General features: G+C 40.2%; 2 protein-coding genes across 3 annotated transcripts in view; one reads left to right on the forward strand and one right to left on the reverse strand.

The window, feature by feature from the left end:
- cnksr2a (connector enhancer of kinase suppressor of Ras 2a) overlaps window positions 1–13,066 on the forward strand; it is a gene marked incomplete at its 3' end in the record, with an annotated part of 107,643 nt that extends 94,577 nt beyond the window's left edge. For both annotated transcript variants that reach the window (XM_079576566.1, XM_079576565.1), the window contains one exon: window positions 12,184–13,066. In XM_079576566.1, the coding sequence (XP_079432692.1) occupies window positions 12,184–12,236 (53 nt within the window). The remainder of the gene's footprint in view (window positions 1–12,183) is intronic.
- Window positions 3,787–21,333, reverse strand: smpx (small muscle protein X-linked). The gene is made up of 5 exons (XM_079576596.1): window positions 21,324–21,333; window positions 16,281–16,339; window positions 12,143–12,232; window positions 10,667–10,828; window positions 3,787–4,355 (listed from the first exon to the last, which is right to left on the reverse strand). Exons 2-4 carry the CDS (start codon window positions 16,314–16,316, stop codon window positions 10,670–10,672), a joined length of 285 nt encoding a protein of 94 aa, XP_079432722.1. The 5' UTR covers window positions 16,317–16,339; window positions 21,324–21,333; the 3' UTR covers window positions 3,787–4,355; window positions 10,667–10,669.
- Between the last annotated feature and the right edge of the window lie 3,405 nt (window positions 21,334–24,738).

Consider the following 24,738-nt stretch of genomic DNA (forward strand, 5'->3'; position numbering starts at 1 on the left):
GCTTGTGGGAGCAGCAGCACAGCAAACAGGGACGAATATTCACAAGGAGAGAGCTGTCCAAATGTTTACTGCTGCGTCTGACTAATGCCCGAGCTACTGTGGGCTGCGGGATTTGCAAAACAGAAATACATGTTCGTAATTTATAACTCAACATTGGCACCCAAAAAAATAGGTCATGATGATAATAATAAAAGCAACACTTATTGTGCTGCCAAAGCTGAGTAGTATGTTTCTGGATACTCCACACACTACAGAAGCAAGTCCATCCATTGCAAAAGTATTGGAAGTCTTGGTATCATTACAATTTCTTTCAATGTTCTTATTATTTGTGAACGAGGACTCTGCCCTGGGGTAGACTGACGGAAGTGAGGCAACCAGTCTGCGGCATCTGCCACCCCCGACCACCACCAACCACTCAATCACTCACTACATTTGCTAGGCTTCCTGATGTTACCAAATGGTCTCCCATCCAAGTACCGACCAGGCCCTTCCCTGCTTAGCGTCTGAGATCTGACGGGATCAGGCATATGCTAAGGTGGTATGGCCACAAAGTTCGACCCAAGGTGCGCTGTGTACAGAGGTGTACAATGATTTGAACAACATTATTTTCTCCACCGGAAAAAGGTGCTTCCCCTCCTCAGGTCGGTGGGGAGTCCTTGTGTCAAGTGGAGGAGTTGAAGTATCTTGGGGTCTTCACGCGTGAGAGACGGATCGGTGCGGCGTCAGCAGTGACACAGTCGCTGTATTGGACTGTTGTGGTTAAGAGGGAACTGAGTCGGGGGCAGGGCTCTCGATTTACCAATCGATCTACGTTCCTCACCTATGGTCAGGAAGGGTTGAGATTTGGGTAATGACTGAAATGACAAGATCCTGCAAGTTGATACAAGCGGCCGAAAGGAGCTTCCTTCGCAGGGTGGCTGGACGCATCCTTCGTGATCAGGTGAGGAGCTCAGTTACCCGGGAGGAGCTCGGAGTAGAGTCGCTGCTCCTTCATGTCGAAAGGAGCCAGCTGAGGTGGCTCGGGCATCTATTTCAGATGCCTCCTGGTCGCCAGGTATGTCCTAGTGGGAAGAGGCCTCGTGGAAGGCCCAGGGCACGCTGGTGGGACTATGTCTCCGAGCTGGCCTGGTGTCGCCTCGGGGTCTTGCTTTACCTCGTGGAGGTGTGTGTGGATCGGGAAGTCTGGGTATCTCTGCTGAGACTGCTGCCCTCGCGACCCAGCCTCGGATAAAGCGGAAGAAAATGGATGGATGGATGGATTATTTTCACTCCGTCAGTATAAAATCCAAATTTACGTGACAGCTGTTGGTGAAATCTTCTGGGAAGAGCGTATTCAGTGTTCAGTGAACATACATTAGCCATAACAGTAGAGAAGGCTTGTGTGGCTTAGTTGTGAGTCTTGTTTGCCCCTTTTTTGTGTTTCCTGTTGCACCTCTTGTGATGTCTCCACTTGGCTGCAGGTGTGGGGGACTCTTGTTGCCTCTTCAGTGTTTCAGAAGAAGTTGTGTTTGAGACCAGTAAGATAAATCACAGTTATGCACATCGTGGACGTTATTCTTATAAAACACACTATTCCTTGGCTTTCATCATTTCCATAAAACCTGACAAACTCCCACCACTTTCCCTTCTGATGCCCGTGTATATGTGTGATATAGTTAACGCTCGGGTTCAGAATCCGCCACAGAGGCCATTCTCACGACGAGCACGGATGTCTCGCACCTTTTCTAAATGCTAAGTGTTTTTAATGCCTGCCTCCTACATGAGTTCAGACGCTGTGTCAGATAGCTGCGAGAGTGTTTCTCTGGCTATTGGCTGCATTTTCCAGCCTGACCCATCTCGCGGCTAAACTTAGCTACAGCTGTTGCTTTGTTATTCCACAAAGTCTTGTGATGTGCCGATGGACATGTCCAGATTGTGAAGCGTAGGTCACGGCGTCTGTTGGGAATGGTCATGTATGCCGTGCCCTGTAGCGTCCCGTCGATGAGAGACAGGGATTTGAAAGGTTTACATCAGATTACGTTGACTCCATACGTAGATCAAGCCTGTATAACCTGCTTAACAATGAACAATGGGCGCAGCGTGCATGCAATACTGGGGTGGAGCTGCTTTTCACAGATCAAATGCTTTTCTGCATTGACTTTCCATTGTTTGTTTAGCAGGGGGTGGTTTTATACATAACCAATACGTAGGGTCGGGAGGCAGACAAATACAATTAGTCAAATGTTTTCCCTCATATTGGTTTTATTTAAAATTCTTATCTAAATGTGAAAATAGTGTGGCATAACATCATTTGAATGGCTTTACTTATTGTCCCCTTAGGGAAATTAGGTGAAACCATCTGCAGCTCATGAGCCAGGTTCATTGACAGAAGAATCAAAAGCAGCAGGATTAGCCTATTGTGCATATTTTTCGGTTGGGGAAACCGGTGCTCCTGATGGATGCTCTGCCAGAGACAGAGAGAACATTAAAGCACAAAAAGGTCCACATGAAGAATCAGTCAGTACAACCTTCGTCTTACCCTCTTAACCCCCGCATGTACTGAGCACATGGTCTCAGTTTGGCATTACCCAAATCTAAAAGCAAAAGAGCGACAAAAACATGCCGGAAAAGCAACGATAACACGATAAAAAAAAGCGAACATACAAGTAATGGAAATGGAAATGGAAACAGTGGTAAAAACGTGACAAAAAAAGCGATGAAAAAGCAACACAAAACGACAAATCGTGACAAAAAGGCGATTTAAGGGAAGATGAGAACACAACAAAAACACTTCCAAAATGTGACGAGAACACAGCAAAAGAATGACAAAAACGAGCTGGAAAAGCAACAGTAACACAACAACAAAAAAAACAACCAAAGCACGACTAAAGAGGGATGAAAACGCAACAAAAACATCAACAAGAAAGCCACGAAAGAGTGCGATGAAAAAGTGATCAAGACACGGCAAAAAAAAAACGGCCAAAACACGACAGAAACACTTAAAACATGTGGCAAAAAATGTGGCAAAAACGGTGACAACGCGACACAAAACAGTTGCAATCCGTTGTGTAGGTCTTACCTTTCAAATGAGGCGTCACAGTGGTCTATAGGCTGTAATCTCCAGTCGAGAAGCTTTTTGATTTGGGTGAAGCTGAACTGGAGAAAATTATGAATGGTTTCCACTCGACAATTTCTCATTTTAATCTATTGCAATTCCATTGAAAGTGTGTAAAATTGGCACAATCCTAACTCAGTGTATTACTCTGATGTAATGCACTGTTCTAATGTAGTGCCACTGATAGGTAAAACTGCTGTGGCAAAGTCATTTGATAATATACAGTAAATTGTATTAGATAATCTTTCATATGGCTGGCTGTCACATTTCCTTTAAGTTAGACATAATTTACTGCTTGTCCGGCTGCGCTCCAACCTTGCACTGTTTCTCATGAACATGTGTGGTACTAATGTCTTGCATAGTGAATCTGCAGAGCTCAACCTAAATCCTTTCACGACACAGTGATGCGCTGAAATGTTTGTGTTGCAAATGCTGTCAGAAACATGCAAAGTTACCCATCAGGCTCTGACTCTTCTTCAGGCTTCAGCTCTTAATTAGATTTGACTTTTGGCTTTTCCCCTTTGAGATCACGGTCAAATCACCATCCACAGGAGCCATTTGCGTAATCAGTTTGCATACTGTTTTGGATAGCCTTCTTCCTAGACAACTTAAGTGTCTCAGCGTTCCTTCATCTTCACCGTCTCCTCAAATCCAGATAAATAAATAGGCCACGCTTTATTTTAAAACCCATAATAATTTATAGCATTTATTTCAACTCCAAAAAAAAAAAAATATATCACAAAAATATCTTGTACTCATCCCTAAAAAGTTGACCTATGTTTTCAATACCAGCAGCATTTAGAGTTCCATTTATTTTACAATAGTATAGTCAGTATTGATTGTTTTCAGACCATCTCTCAAACAGGCAAAAAGAAAAAAAAGGTAAAAGTAGAATATGAATCAAAGACAAAATCCAATATCCTCTCAACAAAATGTATGTGTATGTATTTAGTGTTTTGATTTCCTCTACAATAGACATTTAGCACTACTTTGATTAACTTTGATGACATGACGTCTGAAAACAACCAATAGACAAATGAAAAATTGTGTAAAATTCCGAAATAGAAGCACGGTTTGCTGAAATGGTGAGATAATTCTGGCTGCAGTTTGCCGTAGTGTTCCTGCAGATCGTAGAAGTGTGCGTCGTTGGGTCCATGCAGAGGTTGGCTTCACAGAATAAAGTTGCAGCATTTTTTCTTCAGCGCCAGTGACCGAGTCTGTTCCTGTGAAGATTATGTTCCCTCTCTCTCCTCTGTGAGAGCTGTAAAGAAAGCAGAGATAAAAAAATTTACTCATTTTTTTAGTTGTCTGCGTTTTATGCAAATCAATGCTGGGGAGCTTAAAGCAGACATGTGTTTTAGGAGATGCCAAATGTATTTTAGGTTTTGCCAAATTGCACAGGTGTGAGATACTTATCCAACTGTTGTTATCAAACTGTTTTACTTCATCTAAACTCTGTCAGGCACGTTCCCACTCGCCTGGCCAGACAAACTACATGCTTTTTTTGATAACTTTTAAAAGATATGTAGTGCGGGAGCGTGCGGGATCTCAGCGATTTCCTGGTGGGCGGGATTAACAGACGGCATCAACCAATGAGAAACGCTGGATATGAAGCAGGAATGGATGGCATGTCTGCAAGTACAACACTGTTTCTTATCTAAAACTGACGAAAGAGCAAAAGAAAACTGTGTATTAGTTGCTGTGCCGCCATCTTTAATGTTTTGAAAGAATGCCGTTACCACCATATATAAAGGCTAGATGTCTTAAGGCAGAGTCACTTCCGGCATAACGGGCGGCCATCTTGCCACAGGGAAGCTTTCTAGCGAGCTCAAGTAAGTGAGTGATTAGCACGAACACAAATCCTCATATTTCGCTGAAATCTTCATGGATTTACAAATGGTTTGGTTTCTTACAAACGTTATTAACATGGCTATATCTCTGAATGCTGGAACATGTTGAAATAAAGGTTTTCTTTTTTTATTCATATGCAGTGTCATACCTACATCTCTGAGTTTCATAACAAACCAAACCGTTTGAAAATCGGTAGAAAATTGAGCAAGTTATGGTTATTTAAAAGTACATGCACCATAAAACACAATGTTATGAGTGAGCTCCCTGTGCCAAGATGGCCGCCGTGTGCAGTTGTCGACCTCCATTGGCCAGCAGCGCGTATGAGACATCTAGCCTTTATATATATCTATGGTCACCACTCCTGCCTCTCGGTTCGTGAGTGGACCAATAGAGTTTCCACAGTTACCATGGAGATCCGCCATCTTTGCAGCTGTTAGCATACCTTTCCATCGACTAACATTAGCTCAAAACAGTATAAAAAGTGGGGGGGAAAGCCGTGGAACAATTCCATTAGCCGCTGAGTTACTGCTGGTAAATACATCTAACACACTGCGGTGTCCAAGTGTTTTAATGTGAACAATAATAATCCTGTATTTTAACTTTTAAAATCTCCATTAGTTTACAATTGCTGCTAATCCCATAATGCTCAGCGATATGCCATCACATTCCCAAACTCTATAGTGGTAAAATTGGCGTCTGGTTGGTCAGGCAAGGTTACGGCTTTGCTGCCAGGACTTTGTTTTGCCTGAGTCTCATCATAGCTTTGACTGTAAACAAAGTGCCTCATTTAGGGCTCAGTGGGTGGTCAGCGTTGTGAACAGGGGTGACAGTGGTGCAGGTGGTAGTGCAAGACATTTCACCCACTTTGCCTCCAGTGTCCTTGTACATCAGTGTATGAATATTAGCATGAATGAATGACTGGTTCCTTCATTGTAAAGCGTTTTGAGCCTAATGAAAGTCGAAAATCACTATCGAAGTTGAGACCATTTAGTGAAGGGTCCTGTGCTTCACTGAACTAGATAGACAAGATGCCCTTTTGGTTTATAAAAACACACATTTATTCAGAAACCTAAAACAATGATATGGTGTTGAAAAGGACACAGCCTGAGAAGAAGAACCTATGACCAAAATTGCAGCTGGGTCTGTTTTGACTCCACTTGGTATAATGGGGTATCAGGGTTAACTTGTTTTATATATATATATATATATATATATATATATATATATATATATATATACAGCCTGGCAGTGTCAGCATTTCATCACAGGAACAAGCAGCAAATAGGCATTGTTACTCCTTGATTTGACACACAAGTTAAGGTTCTCTTTCAATTTTAGATTTCAAATGTGCAGCCTCTATAGGATAAACTGAATCAATTCAAAGCACGGCACTGTTTTTGCTTTGGTCGGACAATTGGTTGTGGATTTAAAGCATGCATAAGCTGTTTTTGTGACTAAATTACAGTAATACAATATAACCTATTCGAATGGAACACAGAGAGGTAGCATTATGAAAAACAAACTAATCCTACACACCCTTTCCCATTGGAGTTTTATTTTTTTTGTCTGCCTATGACAATTGAGTCCTGGTGACAGCTCCAGCGGGAGACGACTTTCTATCAGCGCTGTATCACATTTGACATTTCCCTCCCGCTACATTTTTGCTCCTTATCTCTGTTTCGCACCTTCGAGTCCACTCCAGACTCCTACAAACTACAAAATACTAAAGTTTTAGGGTCGTCTCAGTCTATCCCACGTCCCACTGTTCACTTTCGTAAAAGTAAACTATCGCAGACGGGAAAGGGTATTACGGCAAAATCACCGAGGTGGAAGAGAGTGTTTCTTTCAATAACGAACGAATTAGGGAGAAAATCTAAAATATTCACAGACTAACAACTGCTCACCCGCTGTAAAAAGCAATTTATCTGTTTGTTCATATTTTTACGAAGTTACATATTTGCACTTTTAGTTTTTCTCAATACAATTAGAAGCATCTCTTAAAATGAAAAAAAAGAGAAGAAAAACATACACATTTTTGATAAACTGGCTGGATCCAAAGGTCAGCCATTTGAATGCCAGCTCTAAAAAAAAAGTCATTTTCTCCAATTCATCTTTACCCAAATCTAAAAGTTTACAGCCTATAGGCCAGTGTAACGCCTCATTTGAAAGCTAAGACCTACAAAACTCATCTAAATGGATCTTTTTTCCCTCACGTTGTTGCTGTGTTGTGACTTTTTTGACATTTCTTATCATTGCTTTTTGGTCACTTTTTTCCCCACATTTTTCATCACTTTCTTGTTGATCTTTTGCGGCGTTTTTATTGCTCTTCGGTCAAACATTGTTGTCACTTTTTCATCACTTTTCTGTTATTCTTTAGTTACTTTTTTGTCACTTTTTGTCAATTTTTTGTCACTTTTCGATTTGGGTAAAGCCAACCTGGAGAAATATGCTCAGTTCAGGAGGGGTTTAATAAGTTAAAGGTCCTATACCTCCTTCAGTGTTTTTGTAAACTATGTGTTAATTGTGGAAAAAGTACTGTGCCTTTAATTATAAAGTATTTGTATCAGTTTCATGAGTGTGTTTGGCTAGTTTGTTAGCATTTCTGTCACAGTGACCCTAAAAAGTGCTTATAAACTCATCCCTGGTAAGAATTAGGATAACAACTGACCACTTAATTTACTTGCCCTCGCTTCCATTGTTTGTAACCCCCACAAAAAAATCATGTATTGTTCCTTTAATACAGGCCTGTGGATCTACGGATCTCAAACCGATTTAATCAGCACATTTTAGCCCATCGTCTCCTCTTTCCCCAGACATCTTAGTTTTTAGGACAGGGAGCGATGCAAAGTTTGCTCGGCTGTGTTTTTGTGTGTGCCCCACTGAGGAGAGGAACTCATAATCGCACACATTCATCACGGCGGGCCCCGCTCCCGTAGGGCCACAGGGGAGCACAGAGGTATAAATAGAGGCTGACTCAAGGTGCCCACACACAAAACACGGTCTGAGCACAGTCTGAACACTGGGTGGAACGGCGGCCCACACTGACCCCATGTGGACGGACAGGGAAATGCGTTTAGCACAAGAGTTCTTCCTAAACCCCCACCTTAACCAAGTAGATTTTCACCAGCTTTACCCAAATCTCAAAGCTTTTTGACACCGTAAAGCCTCATTTGAAAGACTGACAGAACTCATCTAAGCTTCCTCCTGGTTTTTGTCATCACGTTTTACTCGTTATTGTTGCGTTTTTATCATCTTTTCAATGTTTTTTTGTAGCATTTTTCCCCCAACTTTTAGTCATATTTTTATCATGTTTGTAATGCTTTTCTGTCTGGGTTTTTCCACATTATTGTCACATTTTTGACATGTTTTTTATAATGTTTTAATGCTTTCTTGACTATTTTGTCACATTTTTGTCATGTTTTTTCATGTTTTAAGGGCTTTTTTGTCTGGGTTTTTCCACATTATTGTCACATTTTGTCATGTTTTTAATGTTTTTTTTCCGATTTTTCCCCCAAAATTTTGTCCCATTTTTGTCACGTTTTTATCATGTTTTTTGTCATGTTTTTAAGGCTTTTTTGTCTGGGGTTTTTCCACATTATTGACACATTTTTGTCATGTTTATTTGTAGCATTTTATCCATATTTTTTCCACATTTTTTCCATATTTTTGTAACAATTTTGTCACATTTTTTTTCATGTTTTATTGCTTTTTTGACGTTTTTTTCCCCACATGTTTGTCAGGTTTTTTTATGTTTATTTATTTATTTTTTTTAAGCGTTTTGTCCCCCCACCCCCAAGCACATTTTCTCCTGTTTGGCTTTACCCAAATCTAAGATCTTCTTGGTCAAAAGAGCAACACAAATGAGGTTAAACCACTCCTACTGAATTGGTAAAATATTCATCCTGCTGCCAAATAAAGCTCAACAGTTGCCGACGAAGCTTCTTGGATGAGAGATTACCAAATAATCATAATTCTACATACAAGCACATTGACTCAATCGTACTCGCCTTTATACCTGAGTGAGCGCAGTCGGGCACACAATAAAGACCTGTAAACACATGAAATATCACAGAGTGCAGTGAGCCTTCGAAGGTCATCAAAGAGCATGTTTGTGTGGGCGACAGCGTTATGTAAGCCCTGTGCTTTGGTGGCATTTATGTCTAGACCCTTCAAGTCACTTTAGTCGCTTGCTTTGCCTTTGAACCCTCTCTGTGCAAAACAACTTTACATTTACCTGCATCAAATCTCGTTTATCTTCATGGCAATGGTTTGAATAATTACCGCGCTGGTTTCCTGCACGCTCGCTTTTTCCCCCACTGGCGCCCATAAACAACCTGAAGCGTTATGTTTCGAAGGTGCTACTCTGGATTGTTTACCTCTCCTCCATGATTTATCACTGTAACATTTTAAGGTGCTCTTCGGAGGCCCATTATCCCTCTCGTAGATCAATTTGCGCCCGGTTTTAGCTCCCTGTGTGATCCACGCTTTCAAAATAACCTTCCTGCTCTCCCAGCCGTGCTATCAGTGTTAGGGAGCGCAGCCGCAACTGTCCTCTTGCCCAAACACAGGTTACTTTACTGAAATATTTCATGTATGTTGATGTATGGACCGGTTTGAGCCAGTTGCTTCCTTGATAGCCTCAGGGGAACTGTATTTTGCATTGGCTCATCAAAACAAAGGCTGTTTGTAAAGATCGTCTGTGTTTTTGTCTGTTTTGGTTGTCATTTGCATCTGTCTCTGCCACAGCAAGCTTAGAAGGAAATCAGACACACAAAATTTGCTGTTTTGATGTTATAGCCTTCATTTAACAGTGGGAGTAAAAAGTGAGTACACCCAATTTCTTACATTTCTGCTTATATTGGTATTATAATGTGGTCTGATCTTTATTAAAATCACAAGGAAACATTGAGTAAACAGTGTCTGCTTGAACTAATCCCACCCAACATTTACATTTTATCATATTTGTGTTGGCCTTAACATGTAAACATTCACAGGACAAAGAAGAATAAGTAAGTACACCCCCTGAATCTGGCTGAACTGCAGCATTTTATATTATAAATATTATTTTATATACCATACGTTGAAAAATGGACTTGAAACTGAGATATTTAGGGATAACACTAGTGTTCGTCCAGAGAGGAGAGAGTTGGAGAGAGGAGTTAATCAGAAAGGAGAGTGTTTCATAAACCCCCGTTATCTCCGTTTGTAAAAAAAAATCTGTGATAAACTGTTTTCACTTACAGAGAGCTTAGAGTCTCACCTTTCAAACGAGCCATAGCCTGTGTCCATAGCTATAACATAGAATATGCTGTGGTGCTACAAATGTGTTAAATACTGTAGCTGGTTTCTTTTGTAGCAATAACTTCTTTTCTGTAGTTTGCAGATTAGACAACGATCAGGATGAAGCTTGGACCATTCCTCTTTACAAAACTGCTGCAGTTCAGCGAGATTCAGGGGGTGTACTTACTTATTCTACACTCTCCTGTGAATGTTTACATGTTATGGTCAATAAAAATATGATAAAATGTAAATGTTTTGGTGGTATTAATTAATAAATACCATATTAAGCAGACACTGTTTACTCATTCTTGTGACTTTAATAAAGATCAGACCACATTTTATGACCAATTTAGGCAGAAATGTGAACGGTGAACAAACTTTTTCCTCCCTCTACATATTTTTTCAAGTCTTTTCATTCTAAACATAAACGAGAGCACTGACTTGTTAATCCTTGGTGACGTATCGCAGCTCGCTCTTGACGTTCTGGAGCTCTGACAGGTTGACGGCGGGACCCGGGAGCTTGACTGCACCCGGTAATGCCTTCTTCTCCTCGGGCTCTCCTTGGGCTGGGGCCGGGGGCTCTTCTGGAGTCGGGGACGGAGGCTGAAGAACGCACATTATAATGATAAAGCATACCGAGCGAAAGGAGAGAATAATGAGCTATTTATCATTCAACTCTTTAGACTAAGCATGTCTTTACAAACATCTTCTGAAATGTAATGTGATTCCTGTAGGTTCAGTGTTTTACATTTCAGGCTTTTCTCAAATGTTAATGCTGCTGCGGGCAAATGTGCACAAAGAACTGAATACTGATTAACCATTTTCCACCTGCCTGAACCAAGCGCATTTTCTCCAGTTTTACACAAATCTAAAAGCTTCTCAACTGGAGAGTTTACAGACTATAATGTCACGCCTCATTTGAAAGCGTTTTCATCCTTGTTTACATCTTGTTTTTGTCTCCATTTTGACGCTTTTCAAGTAGCTTTTAAATTTGGGTAATGCCGGAGAACTGTAGGAAATGTGCTCAGTTAATGCGGGTTTAAGAGATTAAAGGAACAGGCCTCAGTTTTTCCATACTGAGATAATGTTCTTACCTGAGCTTAGACGAGTTGATGCGTAACCGTCTGGTCTTTACGCGTGCGCTCAGTTACGCAAAAAGACCAAAGATGTTGTTAGCATTTAGCCTCGCCTCCTGTCCTCTATGGGGCCAAACGGGGGTGAAGATAGAGCGACCAAGCTTCGACGTCCGCACAGTAATAACTTGCGCAGACGTCGAAGTGCTCCTTAGATGTTATTACGCCCTACAAAATAGTGCCCCTTTTTACTCACGTAACCATATTTAAATGGAAGACATGGAAGAGCTTGGTCGCTTTTAACTTCACCCCCGTTTGGCCCCATAGAGGAGAGGAGTAAAGGCTAAATGCTAACAACATTTTTGGTCTTTTTGTGTGACTGAGGGCACGCAGAAAGACCAGACAGGTACACATCAACTCGTCTAAGCTCAGGCAAGAACATATCTCAGTATGGAAAAACAGTGGCCTGTTCCTTTAATAATTTTTTCCGAAATTGTTCACCCCTACTGTCTAAAAGGTTAACAGGTTTGGGACTGGCACAAAGCACACTAGTTAACAAAAGAGTGTAAAGGCCTTGTATTTGATGTTTTTGGTTTTAACAATGAAAAAAGGGGAGTGAGGAAAGTTTTGTTTGTTTTGTGGTCTAAACTAATTTCTAACTTTCCTCTGTTTCTGACCCATTTTTCACAAATATCTGCATTCACAATAAACAAAACAAGTCTCTGTGCATTTCACTTCTGAAATGTAAGAACATAACCTTTAACATGTGCATGTAGGTTTCAAAAACAAGTAAGAAATGGCTTCTCAGAACATGTGTGCTTCGTTGTAGTCATTCTTGTCTCACCTCTTCTGGCATGTCGGCTGACTCCTCTCTCCTCCGCACAGGATGTCCCGCCCCCGGACGCAGCGCCCCCATCGGGATGTTCAAATTAGCCTGAGGGACAGCCACAGCAGCCAATGAGATTCCGCCATCCACCACACCGCTTACAAGTTACAACTACTGCTACTACAAGTACTACTAATAGCTCTACTGCTGAGTCTCCTCTACTGTAAATGAGTGGCCTATGTTTATCCTCCAATCCTTTTGTTTTGTTTATGGCCACTACTTCCTGGTTTGTGCTGTAAAACTTTATGGAAATACCCTGGACACACTGACCACAGAAAGCCGCCTGCTATTTCCATGTGCTGCTGCCTGTCTCTGAACTTCATGTTTTGTATGGAATTGTTTTGTATAAGGCTCTTAATGTACAGCTGTATAGAGAAAGAGAAAGAGGCAGCATATCCTATTAAATTAATCAAATTATATAGAGGAAAGAGAGCTATATAACTTTATTCAGAGCATGTTTTGGCGTTGCTTTGGCATGAGGTGGTGACTGTACGTTGCTTCGCGTGTTCATCTTTGGACATTCCACTGTTGCAGCCAAAGAGTCTGTTGTTGTTGTTGTTGTTGTTAAAGCCACACTGCGGAATATTCCTGGTTTTATGAATAACAAGGACGACAACTTAACTGGGGCATAAATGCTCACACATAAAGATAAGCCAGACGTGTAAAGCATTTGGAAGAGGAACCCTTTAAGCCTCACATTTGGCTGCCTGTAGTAAAAGCAGCAGCATCTCCATGGAGACGAGCCGGTGATGTCCCGCCCCCCAGCAAAGTCAAAGCGCCAGGTCTGAGGAGAGGCGTGCCAACTCACAGGTAGTCAAATTTCTAATCCGGGGTGATATGAATGCTTAACCCCTTCACCCCCACCATAAGTGAGCACATTGTGTCCAGAGCACATTGTGTCCGGCTTTACCCAAATCTTAAAGCTTCTTCACATGAGAGTTTACAGCCTATAGGCCAATGTAACAGATCATCAGAACTGTACCTAAGCTTCTTCCTTGTTTTAGTCATTTTTGCAACATTTTTGTATAACTAAATCATAAATATAACAAAAATATGACAAAAATGTGACAAAAATGTAACAAAAATGTAACAAAAATGTAGCAAAAATGTGACGAAAATTCAACAAAAAATTAACAAAAAATTGACAAAGAATTTACAAAAAATGTGACAACAATTTAACAAAAAATTAACAAAAATGTGACAAAAATGTAAAAAAAAATTAACAAAAATGTGACAAAAATCGACAAAAATTTGACGAAAAATTTGACGAAAAATTAACAAAAATGTGACGAAAAAGCAACGAGCACTTGGTGAAAACAACGAACATGTGACAAAAGAAAAAAAGGCTGTAAGCTTTTAGATTTGGGTAAACCCGAACTGTGCTCGGTTACAGTGGGGGTTAAGAGGTTAAATTGTCATCTATTTATCAGGCAGGTTGTGTTTTATGCAGTGTGGCTTTAAAAATGCACAAAAGATGTTTTAAAGATGGACAGAGTGACAAGAGTAACTAACGGCCATAATGATTTACAATTACAGCACGTCTCGATATGAACCAGGTTGCGTTTGAATGCAGACTCTATCAACCCTTGTAAACGCTGATACTTTACAGAAATCAATGTGGTGTCCATGAGAAAGCTTTAGTTATTAGCATACGTTTGTTTACAAAGCCATCTCGGTCACCACTCTGGAGGAAAGTGCTTTTATAATGGATACTGTCAGCGTTCTGTTACTGTATTTATTCTCTACTGGAGCTTCAGCGGCAAATCACCTTGAGCTCAGTAAATTACACATCGATTTGTTTTTACACTAAAATCTAGCTCTACATCCTCAACGCCTGCAGAGGTGGTCAGTTACTCCACCTTTAACAAGGATCTGGGGGCATATCACTTTGAAAAACACTTTGCCACTTTGTCCATCTTTAACCTGTCTAGTTGACCAATAAAAGCCAACATATTTGTATTTTTTATGTATTTTGATGAACAGGCCATGGTTAAACTCATGAGAGGCTAATATAGATGGAAATATGTCTTATTTTGTTATTGTTGCCTTGTTCTCTATGTTGTGATTGACAGCCAGGTGGTTCATTTGGGCATTTTTTTGGGCATTCTTGTTACGAGCCATGGATGAAACTGAATATATTTGTAAAAGCTCCAGATATACACTATCTTATATATAATTTATATGAATGAATTTACCTTGAGGGCCTTGTTGTTGTAAAAAAGTGAGGCCTTATATGTTGACTAAATTATTTAAATGAAGCTTTATGTCATTCATCGTTGCTGCTCCTGTTTGTTGACGTTATAAGCTTGTGTTGAACTGTGTACTGCTACTTCAGCCCAAGGACTCAACGCTTCTCATGGTTAGACCCGACAAGAGCACAAAGGGGGACAATGGAAGAAGCCTTTCTCTGACTTGGATCAACTCAAAAAGCCATTATTAAACACATTATACAACATGATACTATATCGACATTGTAAAACAGCTGCTTCCTCTGCTTCTGCACTAATGCCTTGAACCTCTATATGCACAGTCTGAACTTGCCTTTACCAATAAACTCTTCAATGTGGGTCATTTTGTGTCTTGTGGTGATTTGTGCATTCACAGTCTTTCAAACCAGCCAGACCAAACCTGGATTTGACTTAATGTTCTGATCTGGGGTTGCTGTAAATGGTCAGGTCTATGGATTTCTTTTTTCCTGATGGCACAGGCACCTTCAAAGATGACATTGCCAGGACTCATGGGGCTCATATTGTGAAAGAGTGGTTCAGGGAGCGTGATGCATCATTTTCACACATGGATTGGCCGCTACAGAGTCCAGATCTTAACCCTATTGAGAATCTTTGGGATGTGCTGGAGAAGACTTTTCACAGTGGTCACACTCTCCCATCATCAATACAAGATATTGGCTTGATCTTTTGACATTGCAGAAACTGATTGAGACAATAGATACAGATGGCATCTCGTCGCTCTGTGTGCCTTTTTTAATTGCCCCTTGGGGTTAAATAAAGGAGGGGGGAAATAGAATCTTTTGGGAAACCCCACTATTTTTAGCCATTTTCTGGCGAATTATAAACGTTTCTATCACATACAAATAAAGTCAAGTCTAAATCGGGTCCATATGGATTTTCATTGACAGCAGATTGTTCAGTAGAAGTGAAAAAAGGGCAGTCGTAGCTAGCACTAGCTAGCGTTAGCATTAACATGATGCTAACATAAAGCACCATGTTAGCATTCTCCGTTATGTATATAATTATGGGCTGTTGAACCACTTTTCTCCTCTCCATGTCTTTGTATCTTTATTTAGTAGAAAACTATATTCATAATTCAGCATTTGTTAAAATCTTTGAATAATTAACTGTTTTAAAAAATGACTATATGAGCGATTCCAGAGATACCGTCTGCATCTATGCCACAGCAAATTTGTTCTGTAATAGGTAAAGGCGGTCCGTTTAAAAAAAAAAAAAAGTCAGGCAGTGTATTCAGCTTATTACGCCCACTTTTGCCTCTTTTTGCCTTGTCTCTGCACTTCCGTTGTATTGACACTTCTGGTGGAGCACAAATCTACACATTTGTGTAAAATGTCCAATGTTCATTTGCACCAACAAGTCAAAACTGCACCATCTCTGCGCGGCCTAAAATTGGCTTTGTTTTCTTGTAGTAACTGATTTTATCTTGGCTTCTCAACTGATTTGAGAAAAGCAGCGGGCACAATTCATGGCTGCGCCCATTCGAACTTTCGGAATAAGCAGAATACAGTATTTGTACAAAAGTTGGAATTTCAACAGTTCGTACTCCGAATAAAGCCAAATAAGCCCCTTCAATTCAGTATGTACAAAAAATAAAAATGTAACTATTTTAGGAAAATCATGACTATGACCCCCCAAAAGTAGCAATAGTTGTGTTAGTGCCCACAACCAGTAGTAGATAGTGTTAGATGCAGCCGTACTTCTAAAAGGAAAGGACTTTATTGGTATAGCTCCTTTCACAGACATAGTCACACAGCGCTTTACATGGGACACTTGAGTAATTTTGTGAATCGCCTCGTGTTGGCGCTTGCTACAGCCTCTATTTTGCACGTTTGCCTTTTTGAACTCACCTGTAGGGCCTTGACGTTTGACGACGGCTTGGACATGGCCTCCCTCTCAGAGCTCAGACCTATAACAGCAGCGGCAGACACACAGTTAGACTTTCGTCACGAGAGTACGGGAGATCGCCAGGGGTTTTCAGAGGCCGGCGTTACATTTCAGTTGCCTGGAGACTCGCACAGAGAAAAGCAGGTAGAGGAACTGTTGCGTGAATCATTCATGAGAGGGACACAACACAGGGCAGTGAGAGCGGTGCGTCACCTGTAATTCTGCCGATTGGGGATATAATAGTGGCATTTGAGGATAATCTGCAGGTGCTTTAAACAAGTGTGAGTGTGCAGAGGTGGAGGCATCCAATATCTGCAGGGAAAAAAAATTAAAGCCCGATGACAGCGACTAGCTCCTACTTTTGCTCTGTAAAGGAGGGCAATAACGTTTTTCTCAGAATTAAAACATCAGGTTCAATCTCTCCCTGGGGGTATAGGTCGACCGCAGTGCAGTGCAGAATATGCTTTTACAATTGTATCTTAATCGTGACACAAAAGGCCATATATGCTACACTTGGAAAGTGATTATAACAACAATTGTAACACTAATCAAATCAACAATTGTAGCAGTAATCAAATCAACAATTGTAACAGTAATCAACACTTGTCACAGTAATCAAATCAACAATTGTAGCAGTAATCAAATCAACAATTGTAGCAGTAATCAAATCAACAATTGTAGCAGTAATCAAATCAACAATTGTAGCAGTAATCAACAATTGTCACAGTAATCAAATCAACAATTGTAGCAGTAATCAAATCAACAATTGTAACAGTAATCAACACTTGTCACAGTAATCAACAATTGTAACACTAATCAAATCAACAATTGTAACACTAATCAAATCAACAATTGTCACTGTAATCAACACGACGCACACAACAAGGCCACATGTGCTGCATTTTGGGGAGGTATTATGATAATCCCTTTTGAGATGACACAAACTTCTCACTGGGTCATTACTCTTCGTTAAATCCATTACCTATAATCTTAATCTCAAACATGTTTTACTGTGAAAAAAGAAGAGAAAATCCAAGAATAAAATACCTCCAATCAGGGCCATTGACAGACTTGCAGGGGTTTTCACATGGGGCTCTCTAATTGTCATGAAATAAGTGACACATAATAACAAATGGGCTCCTTCATGGGTCACAATCCCGTCAATTGTCACTGAAGTCACATCTTAAAGCAGTACTAAGTAACTCTTGCCCCTAGAGGCCATGAGCGCAACTGCAGGTCTTATTAATTGTCTTGGAGAGTAAATACTACGCTGACAGGAAAGGCGAAGGGAGAGAGGGCTATTGTACATCCAATTATACAATGGAAATATTTTTTTTCACTCAAACATGGCTGTAAATACTGTTTAAAGTAAAAAAGCAAGTTAAAGCAAACATGGTTTTCTGGCCAGAGACACCAGGGGGAGATGAAAGACCCTCCAATCATCCCATAAACACCTGTATTACCCCCACAGGGACTACGAAAAGGATTTATTAAGGTAAACACGTTACTTAGTACTGCTTTAAATATGATAATCCCTTTCCAGGTGCAACAGATTGTTAATCTGTGTGAACTCTAAGACTTCAGTTTTTTTTTGCCTCACTCAAAGCCTCTTTCCACTTGCAGTCGCTGCTCACTGACCCTTGAAGTGTTGGGCAGGAGTTTCCATGTCCTCCCGCTCCTGTTATCTACACTTCCCAAAGCTGCAGCAGCATGCGGCGTGTGTTACAATACTGAGCGACTGCGGAGTGGTCTCCCTGGAGCTGTTTGGTCACAACACAGAGAGCGGGGAGATTTGGTGACCTTGGCTTTGGACCAGAGCCACCCCTGAGACACTGTAACAAGCCCTGGATAGATCCACTAATGCATAAACGTGATGGTATGTCTGTAACAGCTGACCATTACTGCATGCATTAGATTAGAACAAAGGACTATCCAAATTTCAGATGATGTAACGTCTCTGGAATGATGTTTCTATAACGGTTTGCTGTAGTATTTTAATCACAAACCTGGAGTAATGGATCAAGTTGCTGTAATTGATACTATGAATTGTGTTTACGATAGATGCCTTTGAGGATGTGTCGATGAAAAAAAGCCAGGTAATTTTGTGAAGTGGTACTTAGTATGAAAAGAGAACCACTGTTATTTGAGGCAATATCTTCATTCAGTGTTTATAGTGCATCTTTAGCTTGGTCAGAGAGTGCATATAATATACAAGCAAGGTTAATGGAAATGGTATTGAAATGCATCCTTTGCATTTGACCTGTCAGAGCAGGAGAATTTTGCATCCGTGGTATGTTGTAGGTCTATGGGTGACCAATGAAGACACAAATTAGGCCATGGATGATATAAACCAATCCCATCGTTTTATCAATGTTTATAAACTCATCCTTGTGGAGGTTTTGGGATGGTATACTGCTCTAGTTTGGACCACTAACCACTTAAATTGTCCTCATAAATTGATGGAAAACAGAAAGTGCAGCAGTGCAGTTTGGAACAGGTCCTTCCAACTGGTTCACTTTTTATTGTCCATTGTTATGTCCTGCTGAGCTTGGGTGAAGAGCAGGGGTAAAAGAGTCACTTCTCAAACCAAAATGAAGTTATAGTACCTGGACAATGGCCCGACTGTGTGTTTTTCTTTGATTGTTTTGCATTGCAGGAACTAAACAGGTGGGCAGGTGTCAGCTAAAGGTTTGTGCATTTGAACAGGGTTTGAGGAAGTGCTTTTGCATTACAATAAATTCAAACACCGATGTACTTTTCAGCAGCAGGGAAGAGCTTGTTCTTAACTAGCATGAACTGACAGGCTTCTCAAAGTGCGACGCTGGTGTTGGAAGGTAGGCAGCCAATCTGTGCCGTAAATCCCACCAACCACTCACTCACCCGCCACATTCATGCATGCATTGGGTGACGTGTCAGTCTGCACCAGTCAGAGCCGGGATCTGAGCCTCCAACCTTTGGACCTGTCAACTGAGCCACTATTGTCTACGAGTGGGAACCTCTGGGTACCTCACGATTCAATAAGATACGCGATACATGGCTAACGATGACGATTATCTCACGATACACCGATACTGCGATAATCGATGTATTGCACAAAAATAACCTACGATAAAAAAAAAAAACATGCTACTTCTAGCCTTTATTTTAAAGGGGCTAGATGCAAGTTTGCCATTTTATACTCACTGCTGCCACCTCAGGTCATACATGTAACTGCAGCTTCTATATTAAGCAAATTAACACCTTTTTGAGTGACAGTGCAGGATTTTAGAGGCAGTTGTGGTGACCAGGTCTGGGCTCATTCTACACATTAAGACATGGCTGGAACATGTATGGGGAGGAAAATACATTATTTTAACATTTTTAAACTCTGTATAGTCCCTTTAACATACTACATATTATTCATCATTTACATTTCTTTTCATGTGCTTTGTACCACTTTTATAAATGATCCCGGACTTACACACTGAAAATGGGTCTATAAGTGACTTCACTAACATTTAAGTAAACTAGAAACCACAGTCCTATTTAAAAAGTAATAGATCAACCGCAAATTAATCTTCTTTATAATTATAAAAACTATCATTAAAAGTAATTTATTTGGGTGACAGTGTTTGGCCCAAGTGCTTAAAACTATAGTGCTGCCCCCTGCTGTCCTGACTGAATTCTTGATCATTATTGGCCTCTATACGTTTGTTAAGTGGTGACGTCACAGCTCTACTTCCGGGTCCGCAGATGTGCGAGAAACTACAAAAAACTCTTTAATACCACAATCAATATTTCTGAAACTCAACAGAGAGTTACTGAACATACTTATCTACCAGGCCCATTAGCCAAAAATGCTGTAACTACTGCTATAAAAGTAACCAAAATCGATTAGCGGAGATAAATGCTAACGGCGCAGCAGCTATGCTAACCCCGGAAGTAGTGACTTTAGTGAATGATGCTTTTTTTAGCAGTAGATGCAACATTTTTGGCTAATGAGTCTGAAAAATAAGTAGGTTAAGTAACTCCCCGTTGAGTTTTAGATATATTGATGCTTGTTTTTTTTTATCATATTGTCGTATCGGTTCAGTGTTACACATTATAATGTAATTGAATTGACCTGTTCTTATTTTTAGAGCCGAGTAGTAGTAGTAGTAGTAGTTGCAGTAACTTTTTCCTCCCCATCCTCTCTCTCTCCGTAAGTGGCTTGGAGGATTCCTGTCATTTCTGGGATTTGTTCTCTCTATAAATAGCCGTTGATACACAGAGGGGACCTGCTTCACGTCTACACACAGGCTCCTGTACTCTGACACGGACACTGGGGGTGAGTAATGGTAATGGAATACAGCGTACATCCAAAACAGTGGTTTCCCCGTGCAACGCCTGAAGGAAACGCAACTCCGAATCTTGTTTTAAGGCTGCTAATGTTTCAGCGCACAATAAGGGGACAGTCCCGTTATGGCCTTTCTGTTGTATAGAACTACACGCATACAGGGTTGGGAGGATTCACTAATATGTTGTATTACTTTTACAGCAGACATAATAGAAACAGTGACAGCAGTTGTACTAGTGAAGACAATCCTAATATAGCACAGAATTAGTTTAGTGTTAGCAAAGTTTTGAGAAGGAAACCCATCTTTATAATATTGGTACTATAATATCAACTAACAGTCTTATGTATATAACTTTTCCCAAAATGTACTTTTTACCTCTGGATAATGCAGACCAATGTATTATTATGTAAACCTATGAATAGACAGACCAATAGAGACAGATTGATAGATAACAAGTTTAAAAACAAATACTATAACTTATTCAGAAACCTTTCCCAGGGATTATGCTGCAAGTGCTTCTTCATCTCTCTCCAACCAAGTCCTAAAATGACTGTGAGTTAAAAATGGCACTGGCCTATATCCACACCTTCTATTAAAGCCGTATGTCAATATTCAAGCTTTAGTCCGGCATTCGGATACAAGCATTCATCATATCTGTTGAGTGTTAAACAACCATAAAGTTCCTCTTACCTTTGCAGCGCTGCTCTGCCCTGCCGGCTGCCTCTCAGGTCCTGCTCCTGACCTGCTTCCCTGCCTCCTGATTGGCCACAAACTCCCTCTGTCCCACCCCCAAGACACGACTACTATAGGACATTGAATTAAAGAAGCTGCATCTGTCATACGCTTTTTCCGACTCTTCCGCGTTATCCGTGGTAGTAAAATGAGGCTTCCACCTATTGAAGTATGCAAATATAATCCCAGCATGGACTTGGCAACAACAGTCCAGACTTCTGCAGTAGGAAGTGGAATGGGTGGAGAGCAGTGTTTCCCAACCTGGGGGTGCTTAAGCACTTAGCAGGGGGTACTTGGAATTATTTCAGGTTATATAAAACTCGGTATATCTATTTTTTTCAAAGAGAAGTTAACTTTAATGAAGTTTCTCGGTACGGCAAGATCCTTGAGTTACTCGGAGTTTAAAGTGCATATGACAGGTTTTAAAGCTTTTGAAAATATGACGTATTTAGATGGACAACATCAGTTGCATAATTATCATTTTATTTCAGTGAAGCAGCAAATTTAATGAAGGAATGTTGAACAGAAAAGTTGTTTTTATTAGATTTTTTAAGCTGCTGACAGGAAGTGACATAGATAAAGGTAAAGTTCCAGAGCAGTATTACTCACTCACTTCACACAGCATCTCTGGGATTGCCCATACATGGTCATGTTTGAAAACAGTCAAGGGGGAAAAAAATTTGGAGAAAAATCCAAACTTTTTAAATAACTAACAAACTACTAACAAATGGAGAAGTGTTGATATACTTTTCTACCCAAAAAAGATACAAAGACATGGAGAGGGGCAAAGTGGTTCAACAGCCCAGAAACATAAATAACAGAGAATGCTCACATTATGCTTCATGTTAGCAACGTGCTATTGCTAACGCTAGCTACAACTGCCGTTTTTTATTGCTTCTACTGAACAATCTGTTGTGAAAAAATATCCATATGGACCCGATTTAGACTTCACTTTATTTATGTGTGATAAATAAGTTTATATTCCACCATAAAATGGCTATAAGTGGAAAATTGTGTTTCCCAAAAGATTCTGTTTTCCCCCTTGGTGAAACCACGCCCCCTTCTATGACCTCATGCCGTCTGTATTGACTTAACATGGTCAACATGGCAACAGTTTAAAATGTGTTTTCCTTCATCTATGTCACTTCCTGTTGGTGACCAATAAGGAAGTGAAACTGTAAACATCATGGCCAAATTGACTCAAATCAAAACAACGCTGCCCAAAAAGTGACTTCCTGTTTCGATCCAACAGACCAAAATAAAAGCATCTTATTCATATGCCTAACAATTAACTGATAAAACACTTAAAATGTGTGTATTTAATTATAATCTTGTAATGTTGCAATTACCTGCTGCACTAATCAATGAGACGAGCTGTGTGCTTTTATTTTGGCGTGCTGGATCGAAACAGGAAGTCTCTTCTTGGGCGGCGTGGTATGTACTTTAAATGAACAATTTAGGGCGTACGGGAGACAGAAAGGTTTGGAACCACTGCGATATACTAAACACATATCTCTGCAAAGCTGCTCCTCAAATGAAAGTTAGCATATATTTCATAGCGTGAATCCACTGCACGGACATATCTACGTTATGCGTTTCCCGAAGTATATTTAGCAGCACGTTAAACTCATGAATGTAACACAAGTCTCTATATGAAGTCTCCATTAAAACTGCATGAGTGTGTAGAGTTGTGGGCAGTCAGTGAGAACAGGAGGTAATGTGACGATGGATGGACTGTGACCAGCTGCACTAATCCTCCCACAACAATGAGCTGCAATTAGTGTTGACAAAATGGCACTGTATTTCAACATATTTTGCCATTTTTTTTATTGATTGAAGAATAACATTAGACATTTTAAATAAACTTCAGCCATTGAAAACAAAAAAAGTTAGCATTTTCTTCCTCCAAATAAAGGGAAAATTGGGAAAATTATCCCAACAACTTACTCTCCTGGTAGCCCAAACATATTGACAGAGATGATTAAACTAAGTCCGAGCTGGAGCAGAGGGTGTTTGATATTGAGTTTTATTTTGGCCGGTCCCTTTTATGGGATAATGAGTCACTGCGGGACCCTGTGACTAAGACTTCTACATTTATCAAGCACACTTTAATACTCTGACCTTTTACTAAAAAGAAATGCAATCTCTATAAACTCATGCGGGGGAGGGTTTACTGCAGTAACTTGAGCAAAGATCTTTAAATCTTATGGGACAATTATGTGCTGCCTGTCACAGTTATTTCAAAATGTGGATCTCATATAGAAAGGCCGAGGCTACATGTTAGTTATTACTTTCTATCTGAGGTCTTGTAGCCTAGCCTGGGTATATAGCAGCATCTAGCGGTAAAAGAAGGAATTGCAACTCACTTTCAAAAGGTCCCCCTTATTTCCACATTTATTCCCTTCCACAAAATGTGCAGATATTTTGACAGGAAGTGATGATGAGTTAAGTTTTTTTTTTCCCTGACCTGATCATAATGATTTTATTGTTGATTGTACGTTCAGCAGCAGGCCTATGACTATAGGTAGTATTTCAAATCAAAAATCATAATACATTACTTATTACAAACCCAGTGTACTTTTAAGAATGTAATCAAGTAGAAAGTAGTTCGAAAGGTATATAAAAAAGTATGGCTTACATTTATAAAATATACTTAGTAACTGAGGACTTACAAAGACTCATTATACAAAAGATGTTTACCTACAGGTGAGAGTAGCTGTTTACCTCTTACCTTACTCTTCGTAGGGCCTTTTTTTGTTTTTTTTTGTTTGTTTTGTTGGTTTCTTCATTGCTTTTTTCCCTTATTCCTTTTTGATGCTTTTTTGTCGCTTTTTACGTCACTTTTTCACTGTGTAATTTGTTGCTCTTCTGTTTTTTCATTGGGGTTTTATTTTCATCCTCCTTTTCTTTGCTGTTTTGACACTTATTTCAAGAAGCTTTTTTAGATTTGGGTAAAGCCAAAACTGCAGAAAAAGTGTTCGGTTCAGGTGGGGGTTCAGAGGCTAATAGAGGGGAGGGACTGAGCCAAGCGAAACTCCTCCCGGGGGGTCTTTTTCCGGGCTGCGGGCTGAGCTGGAGCTTTAGTGTCGCCGACGAAGCCTTTCGGATGAGAGGCGAAAGAAGAAGATGACTGCAAGAACCTTCATTGAAGATGGAAAAGGAAAAAAAAGAAAAGAAAATAATGAATTAAATAAAGATGATGCAACAATTAGGTGCAAGTGGAACAATGAATATATCATTATTTTACCTTTTTGTAATCATTCTCATTTATTCTAAATTCCATAGTAAATTCCATACAAGTCCTACACCTCCAGTCCGGTAGGGGGCGGTGGTGTTCTGTGGTGTTCTCTGCTCCTCCCCCTCAACGCAACAA

This window comes from Gobius niger (genome assembly GCF_951799975.1).
Source record: "Gobius niger genome assembly, chromosome: 18".
NCBI classification, from domain to species: Eukaryota; Metazoa; Chordata; class Actinopteri; order Gobiiformes; family Gobiidae; genus Gobius; species Gobius niger.

What these genes read in the sequence shown, in the direction of transcription:
- smpx (XM_079576596.1), bottom strand. Translation starts at nt 16,316, where the DNA reads ATGTCCAAGCCGTCGTCAAACGTCAAGGCCCTACAG. An exon ending in CAAACGTCAAGGCCCTACAG is followed by an intron (nt 12,233 to 16,280) that starts GTGAGTTCAAAA and finishes GCTGTCCCTCAG; the next exon opens with GCTAATTTGAACATCCCGAT. An exon ending in CAGCCGACATGCCAGAAGAG is followed by an intron (nt 10,829 to 12,142) that starts GTGAGACAAGAA and finishes TGCGTTCTTCAG; the next exon opens with CCTCCGTCCCCGACTCCAGA.